The sequence below is a fragment of the Solanum stenotomum genome, chromosome 3 (assembly GCF_019186545.1).
Source record: "Solanum stenotomum isolate F172 chromosome 3, ASM1918654v1, whole genome shotgun sequence".
Lineage (NCBI taxonomy): Eukaryota > Viridiplantae > Streptophyta > Magnoliopsida > Solanales > Solanaceae > Solanum > Solanum stenotomum.
The window spans coordinates 16585109-16604816 of NC_064284.1; the positions used below are offsets into that span (position 1 = coordinate 16585109).

Sequence of the window (19708 nt, forward strand, 5' to 3'; positions counted from 1 at the left end):
ATCACTTAGTGTAGGGGCAAAATAGTAATTCAACTTTCAATGTTGGAGCTTCCCACTTATAATATAATATAATAATAATAATATGATATAGAAAAAATATTGTCGACAAACATATATTGCGATGCTCTTTATCTTTCCTTTTCCATTTGTTTACAAAAAGTTCTACCACATGTTATCTACCTTTTCTCCTCCTGCAAAAAACAAAACACGAGATTTTGTTCAAAAGTTTCAAGCAAGATGAGTTGAGCTGAATTTGAACGGACTAAAATGAATTGAATAGGAATTTATACCAAGGATAAAAAGGACTTTCGCCAAAATTTCTCCTCATCCTCCACCTTTTTCTTCTTATTCTAATCTTTTAATTTTCTCCTTACATTGTTTATTTGTACTTGATATTGAGTGAGTGATATAAGAATGTGGAATCCAACTATTGAAAATTGTTGAGTTTGCTATTAGAATCAAATTCAAAGTTATGTACGTGTGGAGTTGATTTGGATCAATTTTAAAGTGAAAATAAGTTTGAAATACAGATGCATAAGGAGATAGGTGAGCGAGAGAGGAGATAGGTGATCTAGAGAGTTAGTGTATTCCAAATACATGTGAATTACACTTGGATATAGTGAATCTGGAACAAATTACGTCTAATTTGACCTATATGTATCCAAAATATATGTATCTGAGTGCGTCGGATACATGTGTTTGGTAAATAAAAAGTGGTATGGAAAATATAATTTCCTAATAAACTTATGTGAGCATACGTAATTAATAACGAAAATTGTATAAAATAGCAAACTATTAATTCAAATTAAATGTTATAACCATAGTTTCATTTAATTGTAATCCGTAGCAAACACTTGTCATTCGCCTCTCCCTAGAGAATCTCGCTCGCCACTCTCCCTCGCGTCTTTCACTTTATACAAACACAAATGTATAAATTGTGTTTGTGTTTGTATAAAGCGAGAGAAAACTGTATATACAAATACAAATACAAATACATATATTTTTCGTCCTATACACTTATAATTATACAAATACAGATTTTTCCCTACCAGTTCTCTTTTGCCTTTCTCTTTTTATCGCTTTACACAAACACACATTATACAAATTACAATGTATATTTTGTGTTGTATAAGGTGAGAGAGAGAGAGATTTGATATACAAATGTATTATTTCGATTCAATTGTATACAAATTCAAATTTTATGCAGATATACAAACACAATCATTGATACATATGCATAGTAGTTGCATATATACAATTATTTAACCGATATACATGTACAATCCCTGCGCTTTTATACAAACGAATGTTTGCCTGCGATTTATACAAATCTGATGCTCCATAGCAAATATAAATTTTACTATGGAGTGCAAATATGTAAATTATAGCTATAGCATACAAATATGGTTTTTATGTTTGCTAAAGCAAAAAATTACTCTAATTAATATCTAAACCAGTGGATTTGTGTTGCTCATTTTGTGTGCTCTGTCCAAAGTTAAAGCAGAGATACAAAGAACTATTTGGAGTTAACAATCTTTGCCAATTGCCATCAATCTCCACTATTTATAATAGTTAAGCATAGTTGGAAATTGCTCGATTCCTTTTTCTATTAAACTTTATTGTTTCTCTACCTTTGCAGTAGGATAAGGTCTGCATAGATTCTACCCTCCTCAAATCTCATTGTGTGGAACTGCACTTGATTTGTTATTGTTGTCTAATCACACAGATGCAGCAATATAATGCCCCTTAACCAATGGATGGTCTGTACTACTTTTCTTATATGAGTGGAATAAGGTTATAAACTACATCTCAAAAAGTTTATTCTTTGCCCATTGTCAAAAGTTGAAAACGAGTCATAAAAAAAAGTTAGTTTATGCATTGATCATTTTCCCCATATGTATGCATTGACCATTGACAAAAGCTAAAAGAAAAACCCATGTAATACTTTAGGGCTACTCCCAAAATACCCATGTTATCTCTGCTATATGTTCATTCAGGAAAAGCTCCTTCAAATCAAGCAAAAACCAGAGGGGAAAAATAGACATGGAAATTTTGTACGATTATACTAGACGAGAAAAATATTGTGCTATTTGAGGTTTGAACCCAAAAGTTCTTCGCTCAAATGGACACAGATAACCATTACGCCAAAGGCATAGCTTTTATCAAGGGTGTTCAACTTTAAATATATATCCTTTAAATGTAGAATTTGACATACATATACAACGTAATTTTCCAATCCAGGGTGTCCAATTGGACACCCTGGGGTAGCTCTAGCCCCTGAGCCCAATTTCCCTTCTCAACCTTAACCCTGAGTCCTGACACACGAGATATCTAGAAATTCATGAATATTCATAAAGAGATTCAGGCATCAAATATTATTTTTTCAAAAGGCATCAAACTAGAATTACTTACATTTTTAACTTTTAATTTGATAACAATCAAGCTTTTTCCCCAAGAAAAAGGTTGGCTCATGGAATTAGGTAGTGCATAAAAGGCTTTAGTACGGTATATACTAAAGTGAAAATTCAATTATGAAAAAGAACAAGAAGATGTGCGTCGACCCCATGCATAGGATTAAAATGTTATTCACGATTTGCACAGGAAAGAGGCTGCTTATATGGAGCACTTATAATTTTATATCAATGTAAAGGTGAATCTAGAATTTATATTAATAAAATATTTTTAATTATAAATTCATATCTACTATTTTATCAATATGCTTCCCGGAAATAAAATTTGAGTTCAAGGATAATTTAGTCATTTTAGATTTATTGTGGCTGCTTGTAAATTAAGACTCTCAAAATATCATGTGTCACACATATTATTTAAAAAGTACGTTTAATCCACTACTAATATACAAGAGGGAATAAACACACACGTTTCGGTCGACGTGTGTGCTTCCCGGAAATAAAATTTGAGTTTGAAGATAATTTAGCCATTTAAGGTTTATTGTGGCGGCTTGCAAATTAGGACGCTCAAAATATCATATGTGCCACATATATTATTTAAAAATTACGTTCTAAATACTATAAAATAATTAACAACAAAATTATAAAACTAAAACAAATAAAATAATATATATTAGGTCCGGACTTGTCCAAACTTTTGTATCTGATATATATATATATATATATATAAATCACATAAAATTATTCAATTCAGATAAAACTGACATCAATACTATTTATCTGCCTCATTACGCGAGATATTGGCCAATTGCTTTTTGTGACCCATTATAATTTTTTAAATTTTATAGTAATATCTCAAAAGTTGTTTATTTTTATACCTAAAAAGTTAAAGTAAAAAATAAAATATTAGAGAACTTTGGAAGATTTCTTATTTAGATTATAAACCATTATGTTAAGTTGTTTATTTTTATACGTAAAAAGTTAAAGTAAAATAAAATATTAGAGAACTTTGGATAATTTCTTATTTAGATTGTAAACCATTATGTTGGCCAATTAATTTCCTCGAGACAGGATATCCTATAAAAATCGCGACACCATGAATTATATCCACATTTATGGAATACTAAGTCCAATCACCATTGTGGCAGAGAGAATGATCCAATAATAGTACCACTCCTTCCGTTTTAATTTAATTTATGTGGTATCGTTAAATCGATAGAATTTTTTTAAAAAAAACTTTATTATATTTACTAAATTGTTTTTATTAAAGTCATTTTGGTGATTATTTTTGATTGATTTTTTTTTTCATAATAAAATTTTAAGTGGGATCAATAAGGGTAAAATTGAATTGGCGCCATTATATAATTGTCAAATGAAAATATGTAACTTTCTTTCTAATATAGACTGAATAATAAAATAACACACAAATTAGGACACGTGAAATATTATATTTTCTTCCGACAAATTATTGCAAGTTGTGTGTTCTCTATTATTGCGTGATATCCACGAGGTTTTCACACGAAGAAAGGTTCACTTCAGTAACCACCAAACTTAGATGTGATTGATTATATGACCACACTAATTGGAACCATGTGATTGATAAATATGGCCATTAGCTAATTTGAACCATTCACAATCATGAAGTGCACCACTAAAAACTGAGGGAAAAAAAGAAGAAGAAATATTGAGTGAGAATTGATCCATGTTTCTTTAGGTAAGTAAATCAGATAAATTAGAATAATTCTAGAAAATATGTACACAATAATCAAAGCGGATTCAGAATTTCAAGGTTAAGGGTGTTACATCGCTTTGAACATAGATGTATTGCTATTTACAATATCCAAATAGGGTAAATATTTGATCGATTTGATCAACTTTGACTTCGGTTTAGATATTCGTCTTTTCGATTTATATAAATAAATAGATCGAACAAAAAAATGAAATAATTATGATAATTTGGCACAAAGACAAAATGATTCAATGATGACATAACAATTTGTCATCATAAATACCTCACAATTTATGCAACAAACTAAATATAAAGATGTCGAATTATTTCACATACATAGTTTCATTTAGAGGTGTACATGGTCGGGTTGGTTCAAGTTTTTCAAATATCAAACCAAATTATTTGTGTCGAATTTTTAAATTTATAAACCAAACCAAACCAATAAAACTCAGGCTTTTCAACCTCGGGTTTTTTCGGATTTTCGGGTTTTCCGGTAAAGTATTCATACAAACATATAATTTACTTGTACTTCGAATATTTCTTTCGTCCTACCAAACTACAACTATCTAAGGTGTTTCTTAAAAAAATAACACAAAATATGATATGAAATATCCAACAAAAAATAATAATAATGAAATTGCGTAAAACAAATATTGCAAATTAACAAGTCATAATGAAAATGATCATAATTTAAAAGTACTAAATCATGCTAAAATAAGTTTAATAAGTATTAGTTACATGACTAAATATTAAAGGAAATTAAAATTAGATATGTATTTTAATTGTCTAAACCAATGTAAAACTAAAGAACTATTCAATATTATTATCATTCTTAGTGTTGAATTGATTTTCTTTTTGCATTAGTACTAATTTGATTTTAATTTAAGTTTTATTATAATTATCAACATTTGTGGACTATAATCTTTATTGGACCTTTCCGAATTCTAAGTTTCAAACTTGAAATAATCTATTAAAAGATAAAAACTATGAAAAAGTATAAGAAATATTTAAAAATTATATCAAAGTAAATATTTTTATGTATAAAATAAAATTTTAAAATTATATATATAATGTTGGGTTGATTTGGTCTCGAGTTGTTTTTTTTTTACTTAAAACCAAACCAACCCAAATATAGTTAGGTTTTTTTTCAATATCAAACCAAACCACTACTCGGGTTTTTTTTTTTTTATTTGACTCAATTTGCGGTTTGGTTTGATTTTCAGTTCAATTTTGTACGCCCCTAGTTTCATTAATAGAAAGTAGAAACCAAGTTATATGTAAAAGTTTCAATTTAAAATAACATACCGTCTAAGGAGGCCCAAAAATCAAATGAGATTTCAATCCGATTTCATGTTGTTTCTTGTTGCAACATGATCTATTTTGTGAATTAAAATCTTTAACAAATTTTAAATATCATGGTTTAACTTCTTCTTGTGAATTCTTGTGACTGTGGGAGGCAAGAGAAATATTTAATAATACATATGTATATAGAGATTCAACTGATATGTTTGAGTGTCGTGTCACCCCAACCCATACACATAGATCCACCCACAAATACCTAGTTTAGCGAAGAGACCACTCAACCATTATGATGTCTCGAGGAATTATGAAACTTCAGGGGAATTTTAGTAGTTCAGTCAGTTGACAACTGAACTCTCACCTTATGAATGAGAGTTTAATTCTCATTTAATATACCGTCAACATATACGTGTTTCCCTAAAAGGCAGATTCCATGGCAATAAAAATCTCCTATGCTAGGCCAAAAATTTCCAGTAATATTTCTTGGAGCCCGGAATAAACACTAGTAACAAAGTTTACCCAATAGATGGAGCACTATCAAGATTTCTTGGGCTAGACATAAATTTGAGCTCCTCCCTCCCACTCCCACTCCCACTCCCACCAAAGTTGAATATTTTGGTAAAAAATGATATCAAGTAGCCACTCTTGTGGTGAAAAATAGTCACTTCTGTAAGTAAAACTTCTATAGTTTGCTGTGGAAGAAGAAGAAACATGTGTATTGCTGTTTTATAAGTTTGTGACTATTTTTCAATTACCTTGCAAACGCTGGTTATATTCCAATTAGCAGTACTACAAGTGGATATTTGTCAAAATCATCATCCAGTTTCTTTCCTCCATATACTGCTTATAATAGTTAAGAACTAGGAGCTTCAAGCAGCTAGCTAAAATGAAAAAAGATGCTATTCAATTAGAAGACCAAGACAGATAAAAGGGCGTGTCTTTGAAAAAAAACTCCAATAGTGTCAAACAATAGGAACGGAGGAGGAAAAGATGTTATGAAACTAAAAATAAAGAACAGTACAAGTTTAAGAAAGCAGAAGTTTTTGTACATCCTACCAGACAGGTGAGACCAAATTATGGCAAGATCAGTAACTTATTATAGTCAAACCCTGAGAAGGATCTAAAATCCATTTCACCAAAGGTGTGTGCCCATTGGAACGAACCATGGGAGAGCAGGGTCAAATCCGCCTTAATGGACAGAGTTGCCTCATACATGTACAAACAGAACGACAAAAGGATGCAAGTATACAGTGGAATATGACACCACGGTTATCCAAAAAACCAAGAGATCTAAGAGTCTGGTGTGGCCAACAAGAATGACTTAATCATGAAAACTAAAAAGGTTGCCCCAGCTGCTACAAATTCTATTGGGAAAAAAAATTATGAAAGCTGCAACAAAAGACTAAAGTGCTGATTCATTTTTTCAAGGGAAAAAGGAAGGATGTGTCAGATGGCTTACCAGAAAGAGGGAAATATCACAACTTCATGTTCATCCAGAAATGATTGTTTGAGAGTTCAAGAAATCAACCAACTTATTTTCTGCAGAGTTTCTTTTAATCATTTTAATTGGTTAGAAGTCAATATGGACTAAACAGAAATTAGAGGTAAACTAAATTTTCACAGCTGAATACAGTCACAGACTAAAAATAAGTGGGCAGTTATTTTCACAATTGCTCTTTACTAAACCACTCTCTATAGTACTCATTTAAATGGTCAATACAACTCATAACCAAGATTATTCAAGAAACAAGCAGTTAGTACGTTCAAACGTCAAAGCAAGACTACAGGATCTTCCTAGGATGCTCTAATAGTCTACAGTTCTTATTTCAGGCAACAGAGGTCCATGCAAATACAGCAACAGAGTTTATATGTGATATTACAGTTAATCTAGTTGAAGAAACAGAAAGCAGCTGTGTAATATCTTCAAAAGAAAAGAAATACCAAGACTATTTAGGACATCATGCACCATGTTTCTTTCTTTTTTTCCTTTTTTTTCAAAGGCATCATACACAATGTCAAACAACTGGTTTCATGCACTACTACAATTTTTACAACTGGCTTTGTTGACCGAATCAATATTTACAACAATGTCATGAAGAAGAATTTGATCAATGCACAGCACAGATGTCAAAATGTGTTCAACATAAAACCCTCCTAAAAGAAATCGAAATGACATATAAGTCAAATTCGTAAATGACTTCACTTAAAATCAAGCAACTTTTGGTGGAAATGTATTTACTAAACATCTTCAATGAAATCTCTGCCATGGACATCAAAATATACGACTCTGGAGAGGTCCAGAGGGTAAGGCTTCGCTGTTGAGAAATGAGTCTCGAACTTTATATGAATGTCGAAAACCCATTGCCAACATTAAGATAGATCCAAACAAAAAAAATAAAGAAACCACCTTAATGGCCACAGTATTATGATGTTTCTGACATGGTTGCTTAAGATAAGCCCATTTGATGAGGAGAAGATATGAATCTATGGTTTATATGGAACACAGCTATTCTGCCAAAAATCCACAAGGTTATTGTTTCTCCAGCAAAAGAATATGATTTATACAGTCAAGGAATTATTCAATCTTGTGCATCAGTTCAAATCTAAAAGAAGAGTAGAAATCAGGAAGCCAACTCGATTTTGAAGGATCAGATCACGGAAAACAATGACACTTAAAGCAACAAAAAATTCAAAAGAACATCAACAATGTCGGTCTTTTCCTAGTATAGCTGTATAATTTGTCTTTGAAAAGCACATATGCACCATATTTTAAAGGAAATATAGGCATAAGATAAATCAGAATTTGCAATATATGATACTGATTTACAATTTTAAAGATTGTCAATATCAAAGGGATTGGCAGCTCTGTACTACATCGTCAACAGGAATAGCAGTTTCAATGTGCTGTCAACTATCTGTTGTATGTTTTGAGAACTTGCACTAATGTACGATCACTAGTTCATAAGAAGCCCTATTTACGAATAACACAAGGACGCTCACCAAACCTTTCTAGAAAGACAGCCTAAAAGTTAAAATCATGTCCTTACTCAGCCATGAAGAACACCAATACCTCAACATCCATGCTCAGCCAATGAAAGAAGGCGTTGTTCATATGTCTTTCATTCCTCTGCAAATATGTCCATAGGCACGTCTTGTACTCGGGCAGAAGAACAAAATCAGGAATCCGCAAAACTGAATTGATCTAACAGAACCATCAAACCTTTGGGTTTAACATTCAATAGAGATTTTCACATGATTATAACAACATATAATGTCTCAAAAATCATTCAATCAGTCATCACTCTCATCAAGGCCACTAACGGCAGGAACTCGTTGCTTCCTCTTGCTTTTTGTTGAGAATCTTGCTGCAGACACGCTCAGAAGCTTATTAAGCGACATGCCTTCCCCTAAGATCTTTCTTTTCTCTTCGTACCTGTGTTTAATCCTTCCGTCAAGCTTGTACCCAAGAAATGCAGGAAAAGCCAATAGCTCCCCAACTTCACGACCCATCTCCTCAACCAAGTAGTCCATCTTCTCCTCCAGTGACTCATGATTGTACTGCAATACCTGCGGATGTTTCATGCTCATCTCCAGAATGTCATCAAAAGTCAAGCCGTAGTTCAAAAATACACCAATAACTTCTTGCATATTTTTGCAGCTAGTCCTGGTAACAGCTCCCATTGCCATAGCCAATTCCTTAGTATTCTTCTTATACCCAATCTTCACCAAAAAGACCAGCTTGTAAGCAAGATTCCCCTCAAATGACAGACTCAGAAATAAAGGAGCTTTTATTAAGAACCTGAATATATCATGTGAACTCAACCCACATTGCTTTAGAAAATCAATTCGAGGATGCAATTTCCTTTTCCTGCTGGCACTAAACATGTTGGGATAAACTAAAACAATTCGAAAAATCTCCTCCTCACTTAAGCCAGCATATGATTTCAAGAACTCTACATGATCTTTTAAGTGATCAACACTGTATGCTACAACAAAGGGCAACTTACGCAACACAGTTGCAGTTCCGGTCTCATCACCCCCACTCAACTCCAAGAGGAACCCTACCCTGGGAATCAACTGGGCATCGAGGTCATAATTGAGAAGTGCTGGTCGGCGAAGGATCAAATCACCACCACCAAAACGGTTCAAGAAAGTAAGCATTCTTTCTATATCTTCAAATGACTTGAGACAAAATGCCTTTGTTAAGTTGGCATTGTTGAGAACGTGAACAATCGTTTCTTGGGTAATCCCAAGTTCGAGTAACAATCTAACCTTTGTTTCAAATCCTGCAAGAAACCTTGGTTCTGTTGAGTTAAAAAGATGTTCAATCTGTGAAGATTTGATTTTTCCTGCCAATTCCAAATCACCCTTGAGAAGAAAACTAACAACGCCATCAATTTCCACAGCTGTTAAAACATCTGGTCTTTTCACAATCAATCTTGAAAGAGCAAGGCCGCTGACTCCAAGGGACTGCAAAGAATGAATTCGTGTGCGTATGGATTCGAAAGGCGTCAAGTTAATTACGGGGTGGGCGTCCAAAAGAGCTTCAGTATCAGTCTCATTGAAGCCAATTTCTCGAAAGAGTGAAAATAGCATCACCCCTGAGAAAAGAGACCATTGAAGAGCAGTCAAAGAAATGGGGATGTTAGAAACACATCAGGTGTTTGATATTTGACCTGAGAGAAAGAAACTCACCGGAATCTACGAAAGAATTTGTAGAGCTGTCGTTGATGGCGAGGGCGTTGCATTTGAGCAGTAAAAGCGTGGAATCTTGAGAAACCAGAAAGTGTAAAGGTAGTTTATCTTGTTTCTGTGGGGAAAATGTAAGTTTCTGAGAAGGGAGCAACGCAGAAGGAAAGAGAGTTCGTATGGGGGGAGATAAAGCCCGAGATAAACAGGAAGGAGAAGGCGAAAGAGGAAAAGATTTGGTGGGCGTCGACATGGTAGCAAAGGAGGCAACACTGCAGCCAGTTGCTTGGCGATAAGGTAGATGATGATAGTTAAAGCTGTTGCTCCAAAGTGTCACTCTCCAACTAGTAACGGGTTAAAAACCAAATTTAGTAAGTACTACTTACTAAATTATTTTATCATTTGGGTTAGATATACAAGGCGCGCCAAAGTACATTAATTTCAAACAATTTTTACACGTTTGTAAATATTGACATAAAAAAAACAAGTTGAAAAAAATCGTCCTAGTGAGTGTGTAAACCAACTCATGATAATATTATCAATAAGAATTGTGTTACAGTGGTAAGTATTTTTTTCGTTTTTAATAAGACATCTACGTTGAGTCCCCTGAGGTAAGTAATCATCTTTGTTGGGGAGCATTTTACCCTTAATGTGAGACTTCTGACATGAGTTCGGATTTAATCAAACCAAGATAATATTGAATAATGTTTCCTAAATTATGGTCCAACTGTTAACTAACGGTATTTTACTAAGTCAAACAAGGAGGACCAAACAATAAAAAGAAAAATAGTAATTCTAATTTGTTAATAGTAAAATTAGAACAAGAAACCAAATGAGGCAATAATCTTCTATTATCATTTGTAATTTGAATATAAAAAATGATTCCATCGCCTCTATTTTATTTAGGGAAAAAAGTCTGAAATATATCTGAAATTGTTGTAACAANAAGGAGGACCAAACAATAAAAAGAAAAATAGTAATTCTAATTTGTTAATAGTAAAATTAGAACAAGAAACCAAATGAGGCAATAATCTTCTATTATCATTTGTAATTTGAATATAAAAAATGATTGCATCTCCTCTATTTTATTTAGGGAAAAAAGTCTGAAATATATCCGAAATTGTTGTAACAATCTCAAACTTTGGGAAGACCCCTGCACTATTTAATAGTGTATTTTAAAGATATATATATATGTTCACGTGGACATCATAAATATTACATCATTATAAATAGTAACTTGTCCACGTGAACACATATATACCTTTAAAATACATTATTAAATAGTGCAGGGATAATAACTCTTGCTCAAAATATGGAATTGTTACAGCAATTTCAATCAAAGATATATTTCGAACTCTTTTCCCTTTTATTTACTTGTCTCGTTAAGAAAATAACATTTGTTATAAATCATGACTGATCTCTCCGGACCAAAGTATGGCTTTCCAACATTTTCCAGTCATGGAAAACTTAAAGCGCAGTAACCTCAACTGATGCTTTCCAAAAATTAAGCTAAAAAAGAGGCCATAATAGTCCAATTCTACATAGTCCTGTGATCGCCGAAAAGTGGTTCCAACAAATGATATTCATCAGTAAGATTAAGCAATGTCTAGATGAAACCACCAAAGTTCACTTCCACGTCCAGTTTAGGGAGAGAAAAAGGAAGCGCTTCTTTCAAAATAGGAATGAGGAAAACGCAAAACGACATACAGAAACACCATTAGTTACCCTTACTCATTGATGTCTTCGACTCCCCTCTCAGCCAACAGAAAACAATTACTTGGTATCTAAAAAATTTAAATAGGGAATAGATGGCAAACCAAGAAGCTGTTACATTGCCAAAATGGGAGCTTCAGCTGGTACTTGACTGGACTAGTCCTCAAACAGATTTACCTATCAGCTGGTGCAAATGTTTGAGTAGCCTGTATCAGTAACTTCACAACTCCAAGAAAAATTATACTTGACTGAACGTATTCGACTTTGAGCAATGATAGCTTAAATGTTTGCATCCTGATAAGCAAAACAGTGTGTTACATCAACAAAAAATTGTACAATTATAATTCTCTGCACAGTGAGTGGTATTTATACAATTCTTCCTGCTCCGCTCAGCAACTTATATAATGGAGTAGTTGTTTCTGGAAAATGGCATGCTTAAATATTCCAAAGATGGCAGGGTACAGATGAATTTGCAATCAGACAACAATGTTTGGTTGATTATTGAGCCTGACACTGTCGATGAGATGGCTTCAGAGAATTCTTAGCAAAACCTGTTCCATTTTTCTTACTTGTTGGAATGCTCTTGATTAGAACAACTGATGAAGATGACTTCTTCAATTTTCTGTGAAATGCACAAAATATTGTTAGACAGGTCACATACTCGAGAAAGCCCACAAGGAAGACAGAAATTACAACTTAAGAAATTCTTACAAGCTCCCTTGTTTCTTTTTGGAAGCCTGGCCAACAGAATCAGATGTCCTTTTACAAGTTCCTTCCGATTTATCATCCAACTGAAGCCTCTGCACAAGACAGTACAAGTCAAGACAACTTAACAGACAATTGAACAATATTCTACTGGTAAAACCAAAACGGCTACTGATAACCATTACCGTACCTGGTCTTACAACAATGCCTAATATCTATACACCAACCCCTTCACTACTTAAATGCACAGAATAATCCATCAAATTTCTCATAACTTTATGCATGTGAATTCAAGATCACGGACTTCTACAGTAACAGATTTGAATATTTGTCTCCATATAATTATTTTATCCTCGCGGGACGATCTGTTTGTGTTATATTTTTATGTGCAGGAGTGGATTTATCTTAAGCCAAGCGGTGTCATATGACACCGATTTGTCAGAAAATTTTACTAAATATGTCTATATAATTAGAAGGCAGAAACAGAAAGTAGATAAATTGAGTAAAATGATACCGCTTCGTCGGAAAATTTTACTAAATGTCTGTATAATGAAAAGGAAGAAACATAACCATTTGACAGTTGAAACCAAGAGCTACACAGCTCATTTGGTCGGGTGCCTTAAATTTCTACTAGATGTCATGAGGTCGAAGCTAGCAGCTTCATTTGTTGTTTTAATATTTTTGCACCTCATCTACAAAAAGAACATGTCCAGCCATTCAGTTCGTACCACTGACCTCTTGAAAGGTTCACAAAACATAGAACATTAGACTAGAATAACATTTGTTGACTCTTTGCACAATAAACTATTTGATGGTTGAGAGAAGGATGGAACTATGCTATTTTCTTTCTTTTCCTTTTCCTTTTTCCTTTTCATCTATTTTCTCGCCAATGAAATTGATAAAGAATGATTTGTGGAATCAAATGAACAATGAGTTTTTAGTGATTATTTGATGCTCTATATAAAAAAAAAGTACTTGGTATTATTTCTAATGAAGTTATTTTAAATACATTTCACAAATGAAAAACAAAAAAAGTTAAGAGGAATATACGTGAATTGTGTTTTGTTTATATTTTGTTAATTTTTAATATGATGTTATAGTGTTCTACTCATTTTAAAATGTGACATTGCTTACAGAAAATCTTGTGTGCTTTATTGTTTATGTGCAAATATAAGTCTCAGTATGCAAGTAAATAATGATAAGATTGACCTAAAGAAATTAGCACTAATGAATCTACCAATAAGGACATAACTAGTATTCCTAACTATTTAGCAAATATATCTCGGCAAAAAGGGACATCCCTATTTGAGACCCGTCATGTTCTTACTAATCTCAATGCCTTCATAAAGAGAGAAACGGTGTGAAGAACAAAAAATAAGATCATATTCACTGACCTTGTGAAATTAGGTATTGGACCTAACTTGGCACCCCAAAAGTGTTGAAAGGGAGGAAGATTGCCCAAGACCTAATTTTACATGGTATAATAGCAGAATTCATTTCACCCAATGTTGGGCTCCCACATCGGAGGTTAATGAGATGGGGGATTTCCTTATCAGACTTGGGCAATCCTCCTCAATTTGAGTTATCTTGTGTGAGTTAGGCCCAAGACCTAATTTTATAATCTCTAAGACATTTTCAATGGGAATTAAAGAAACGATCCTGCTTATTCTCTAGCAAAGAACCATATACCCCAAATTCCATCATTTTGACTACAATTTTTGTCATTGGTGAATCAATCTTATTGAAGCCAGTCTAATAAAAATGTGGCATACCATACATTTGCAACATTTCAAGGAAAGGAATAGAAATAGATGAAGTTCGTACAACCAGACAAAACTTCATGATCCGACATAATGCAGTTTGCAATTCTATTGCAAACTGAATAATACAGGTCAGAACTATGCATCAGATGCTAAAGAAGCCACACTTGGCAGTACATACCAAATATGGTCTTTAGAAAAAGGAAAATAGTCAGAAATAACTATACATTGTTCATAAAACCAAAAAAAAATGCATAGAATAGGCCATTTTGTAACACAAAAGAAGAAAAGTTTCATTTAGAGAACAGCACAACTAGAAATGAATTTTACCCCACAACGTTGCAAGAGGCATACGATACAAAGCTACCATAAATATCAGAGAGGAGAGCTCCAACACATTAATGTGGTGAATGTTTTGATAAAAACATGAAGTATAGTTAATGATAAACATGACTTAGAAATAGCATCATAGCGACCCACTATCATCATTTTCAAACGGAAGGCTAATAAGTAATATACATGATCAGAGTTTACACTTCAATTGGAGCTTGAAATCCATATAAAAATGCTTGATATAGTAGTAACAGAAAAGGATAGTCCATTAGCACAAGGATGACAAGTAATTATGCACTAAAAATTAAGCCTTCTTTAGAAAGTAACATGGTATGCTTCGGTCATCCTAAAGTAGCTCCAGTATATGCTAAACCATAGTCAAGATTAAACAATATACTGATGGCGAGAATACTTTTTCCAATAATTAGTTTACACTTACTTGTATCTACTGTTTTTGATAAGCAAGCCACTTAACGCAAAGAAAGTTGGAACAAATTAGCTAGCTTGATATAATTAGCGTTCATATACCTATTGTCACCAACGTTCTAATTCACAATGCACTAGTGAAGTGAAACCAAGATCGAATATGTAGGTCATATGACCATATCACTAGCCATCATTAAATTGGGCATGCGTAGTTCCATTACATCAAACCAATATGAGCTTAATTGATATGCAGATACATTCTACATGTGCATTTACGACATCATCCATATGAGAACCACGAAGATATGGAAGATTTAACTTGCTTCTTGCATTATTGAAACATAAAATAACAAGAACTCTACATAATTAAAAAACTTCCATCAGTAACACAAAGCATGTGATACATAGATGTCAGTATTTGATCACACTCCATAAAAAGGATCTTAATTACTGAGTACTACCAAACAAGCATATAACCAAACATGATCACTAGTAGCATAATTGGTTTACTTGAACTTACTTCACTGACTGAAGACTTGCATTCTCTCCCTTTTGCAGCATAACCATCATGCCCGCTTATAAACTTCTGTTTCTTCTCGCCACGAGCATCCTCACTTGTCACATCAGCTTTCCTCTTCTTCTTCCCCCAATTCAGCGTCTTACTTTTTTTATCACGAACCTTCCAAACGTTCTTCTTTCTGAAAAGCAATTTCTCAAATTTCCACGGTGCACAGCTCGTATCTATCACCATTACTTCAGTCCGTGAAAATCCCATCAAATTGGCGTTGGACTTGTCCTCCTCTTCCGCTAAGTTCAAATTATGGCCCTGCTCTAATAGCTTGACCTGAGAATCCTTAATTTCCACCCGACATTTGTCCAGAGACTCAGTTTCTTCTTTCCTCTGACCACCCTCGACTACCGCATCATTGTTGATTTCCGATGAAGCACAAAACCTAGGGTTCGTCTGTTTGCGGGAGCCCCTTTTCACACTGAACTTAGGGAAACTAGTTGACTCCCCCATACAAAATAGCTCGGAGAGAACATTCGTAACTACACTACACATTTCTTCGTTGTCTCCACTGTTATGTGGTGCGGCCGGAGCTTGGTCCCGATGGAGGACCGGTTCGTTTACTGGCCGAATTGGATCCGAGCTGGATTCCGAACCGGTATAATTATTACTGTCTCTTATCTCAGTTTCGGTGCTGGGAGGAAGAGAATCAGATCCATTAGGAGTCTGGTGAGTGATAAATTGTTCGAGATTGCCGTTGTCGGCAAAGGAGAAGCCCTTTGATGATCGGAGCCGGTCAAGCCAGTTTGAACCGGCAGATTTCTGGGTAGAAATGGAACAGAGCATTGTGGACAGTGAAATTAAAGAGATGAGCTTAGGGTTTACAGAGAGAGTTCATGCTTGTTGCACAGACAAAGGTAGAAGCTGCCATCGGTGTGAAAACTGAAATATGGCAAAGCTGACACGTTGCTTGTAAGTGGTAGGAGGGAAAATGGAAGAACAGACAAATACTATATATAGTAGCAGTAATTGTGATTAACAGTCACCTAATTCTACCATCATTAACAAGATTAGCACTTTTTTTTTCCAATTTTTTACAAATTTAAGATTTGAATTAAAGCTTTTGAGTTCGGTTTAATCTGTAATTAAAGTACTATCTCTACTGCTGGTTACAAGTGGAGAAATTGGTTGGATTAGAATAATTAATGAACTGAACTATTATAATTACACTAATTGTATTTAATCCAACTTACTATTTCTAGTACTTAACTTTCACGTGTTTCGTTGGGTAAACACCATTTAAATTAATTAGAAGTAAATCCAATATGGATGGGGGTAGGTTTCGACTTATTTTTAAAGAAAAATTATCTAAATACACATCTTATTTTATCATAATCTCTAAAATTTTCTATCATTTAAAAAAATTTCACAAAATCCCTTCTCGGATACATCACTCTCATCTCGTTGATACATCCTATCCTTTCTTGGATACATCTCTCTCCTCTCTGATACATTTCCTCTCGGATACATCTCTCATATGTATCTGAATGTCCTATCCCTCTCTGGTACATCTCTCCTCTCTCGGATATATCTCTTCTCTACGTATCTGGATGTCCAGTGATGTATCCGGAGTCCAAGTGATGTGTCCGAAATTCATAAATTTTAAGAAATTTTTATAATTTGAAAAAGAGTAGTAAAATAATATATTTAGCTCTTAACACCATGTTATTTACGTAAATTATACTTTTTAATTCTTGCATATAATAAAGAGATAAGTTACTTCGTGTATTACTTGGCGTTGCAGTGAGTTTTTATATTGAAAAAATGTACTAAAAGTTTAGAGGATAGTAACAACATCCCATAATTTAAGTATCAAATAACCTATACATAAAATGTTTCAAAGTGTTTATAGATATCAACTCTTATATAATTTTACCATATAAGTAAATTATAGTTCATAAATTAGATATCGAATTATCCTAAGTCGTCAATTACTAAATAACATATGCTCGTGTTTCTTTTATAAGTAGGTGTTTGGACATGTGATTTCATATCGACATATGAAATCATGATATCTTCATCCTTGAGCTATTGAGAGTGAGTTTCTTACTTGAACTATCACACAATAGTAAGTGAACACAGCTAGACGTTGACTAGAGTGAATGTTTGTCAAAAAATGCTCTAGGCGTGTTTGTTCATAAAATCTTCGTCCACTTGACATATATAACCTTTTTTTGCCGAAACATTAATTTTAATTTTTTTAAAATATATTTTTAATTTACTTCTTGAAAACTCTAACTTCTATCATTTCAAGTGGAGATATCGATATCACGATAAAGACGAGACAATAGCTAAAAATGTGGGGAAGTAAATGGTCCGAAAAATGGTAGGTGTATACGAAAACCTGTCCAATCGAATGTCTTCATTCAATTTTCCATTCAATTCTTAGGGTGGTACCTGCATCGAGGCTGTTGAAAACCAAACCCTTGTGAAAACCATACGAGATAACCGTTGACTGAATTGAACTCCAAATAGCCTTGGGCATTTGCTTAATGTAACAAATTCTTGAACATCCTTTCAAATTAATTAGAAGTAAATCCAATACGGATGGGGTAGGTTTCGACTTATTTTTTAAGAAAAAATTACTTAAATACACATTTTATTTTATTATAATTTTTAAAATTTTCTACCATTTAAAAAACTTTCAAAAATCTCTCGGATACATCACTCTCCTCTCGCTAATACATCTTATCCCCTTTCGGATACATCCCTCTCCTCTCTGTTACATCTCTCCCCTCTCGGATACATCTCTCTCCTATATATCTAGATGTCCTATCCCTCTCTGATGCATCTCTCCCCTCTCAGATATATCCTTTTTCTATGTATCTGGATGTCCAGTGATCAGTGGCGAATCTAGAGCCAAAAAAAAGGGTATCCACACCCGTGGTCTTTTCGTAAAACTAGATATTTTATATGTATATTTTTTAAGATTTTGTATAATATTATATTCTTGCACCCGTACTACAAGAAGTCTAAATGGTCCACATGGTTAAATGTTGAGTTTTTGACCTTGAGGATGAAGGATCAATTCTCACTTCAATACATTCTACTTGGTGCACCCATGTTCGAAAAATCCTAGATTCGCCTTTGGCAGTGATGTATTCGGAAGTCCAAGTAATGTATCCGAAATTCATAAATTTTAAGGAATTTTTGTAATTTGATAAAGAATAGTAAAATAATGTACTTAGCTCTTAACACTAAGTGATTTATGTAAATTATATTTTTTTATTCCCACACATAATAAAGAGAGAAGTTACTCTGTGTATTATTTGGGGTTGTAGTGAGTTTTTATACTGAAAATGTACTCCCTCCGTCCTATTTTATATATCATTCCTTCTATAAATAGTTGGATAACAATACTTGTCATTTGATAAAATTTATGCATAAATTACCATATTTTGCCTATTATACCCTTGATAAAATAGTTAATTAATCTTGTCATATTATTAATAAATTGACTTAAGAAAACATTAAATAAGGGTAGAAGGATAAAGTTACATCATTTCTTAAGTGCAAAGTAAAAATGTGACATATAAAATGGGACAGAGGGAGTAATAGTTTAGAGGATAGTAACAACATCCCATAATTTAAGTATCAAATAACCTATACATAAATTGATTCGAAATGTTTATAGATATCAACTCTTATATAATTTTACCAAATAAGTAATTATAGTTCATAAATGATATCGAAATATCCTAAGTTGTCAATTAATAAATTGCATATGCTCGTGTTCCTTTTATAAGTAAGCGTTTGGACATGTGATTTCATATTAAAATATGAAATCATGATATCTTCGTCCTTGAGTTATTGAGTATGAGTTTCTTACTTGAACTATCACACAATAGTAAGTGAAACACAACTAGACGTTGACTAGAGCAAATATTTGTCTAAAAATGCTCTAGGCGTGTTTGTTCATAAAATTTTCGTCCACTTGACATATATAACAACTTTTTTTGCCGAAACATTAATTTTAATTTTTTAAAATATATTTTTAGTTTACTTCTTGAAAACTCTAAATTCTACCCTTTCAAATCGAGATATTGATATCACGATAGAGATGAGACAATAAATATGA

At 33.2% G+C, this 19708-nt stretch overlaps 2 protein-coding genes across 2 annotated transcripts; both read right to left on the reverse strand.

Moving 5' to 3' along the window:
• Nucleotides 1-8223: 8223 nt before the first annotated feature.
• Nucleotides 8224-10468, reverse strand: LOC125858279 (transcription termination factor MTERF8, chloroplastic). Its single transcript, XM_049538003.1, has 2 exons — nt 10132-10468; nt 8224-10037 (listed from the first exon to the last, which is right to left on the reverse strand). Exons 1-2 carry the CDS (start codon nt 10376-10378, stop codon nt 8728-8730), a joined length of 1557 nt encoding a protein of 518 aa, XP_049393960.1. The 5' UTR covers nt 10379-10468; the 3' UTR covers nt 8224-8727.
• A 1609-nt stretch (nt 10469-12077) lies between these two features.
• LOC125858286 (uncharacterized) lies at nt 12078-16551 on the reverse strand. The gene is made up of 3 exons (XM_049538012.1): nt 15583-16551; nt 12550-12638; nt 12078-12460 (listed from the first exon to the last, which is right to left on the reverse strand). Exons 1-3 carry the CDS (start codon nt 16414-16416, stop codon nt 12337-12339), a joined length of 1047 nt encoding a protein of 348 aa, XP_049393969.1. The 5' UTR covers nt 16417-16551; the 3' UTR covers nt 12078-12336.
• Between the last annotated feature and the right edge of the window lie 3157 nt (nt 16552-19708).

Bases quoted from the DNA above. Each gene is read 5' to 3' on its own strand.
- LOC125858279 (XM_049538003.1), bottom strand. From the start codon at position 10,378: ATGTCGACGCCCACCAAATCTTTTCCTCTTTCGCCTTCTCCTTCCTGT. The intron at 10,038-10,131 runs GTGAGTTTCTTT...CTCTTTTCTCAG, and splicing joins AAATTCTTTCGTAGATTCCG to GGGTGATGCTATTTTCACTC.
- LOC125858286 (XM_049538012.1), bottom strand. From the start codon at position 16,416: ATGCTCTGTTCCATTTCTACCCAGAAATCTGCCGGTTCAAACTGGCTT. The intron at 12,639-15,582 runs GTAAGTTCAAGT...TGTCTTGTGCAG, and splicing joins GCAAGTCTTCAGTCAGTGAA to AGGCTTCAGTTGGATGATAA. The intron at 12,461-12,549 runs GTAAGAATTTCT...TGCATTTCACAG, and splicing joins AAAAAGAAACAAGGGAGCTT to AAAATTGAAGAAGTCATCTT.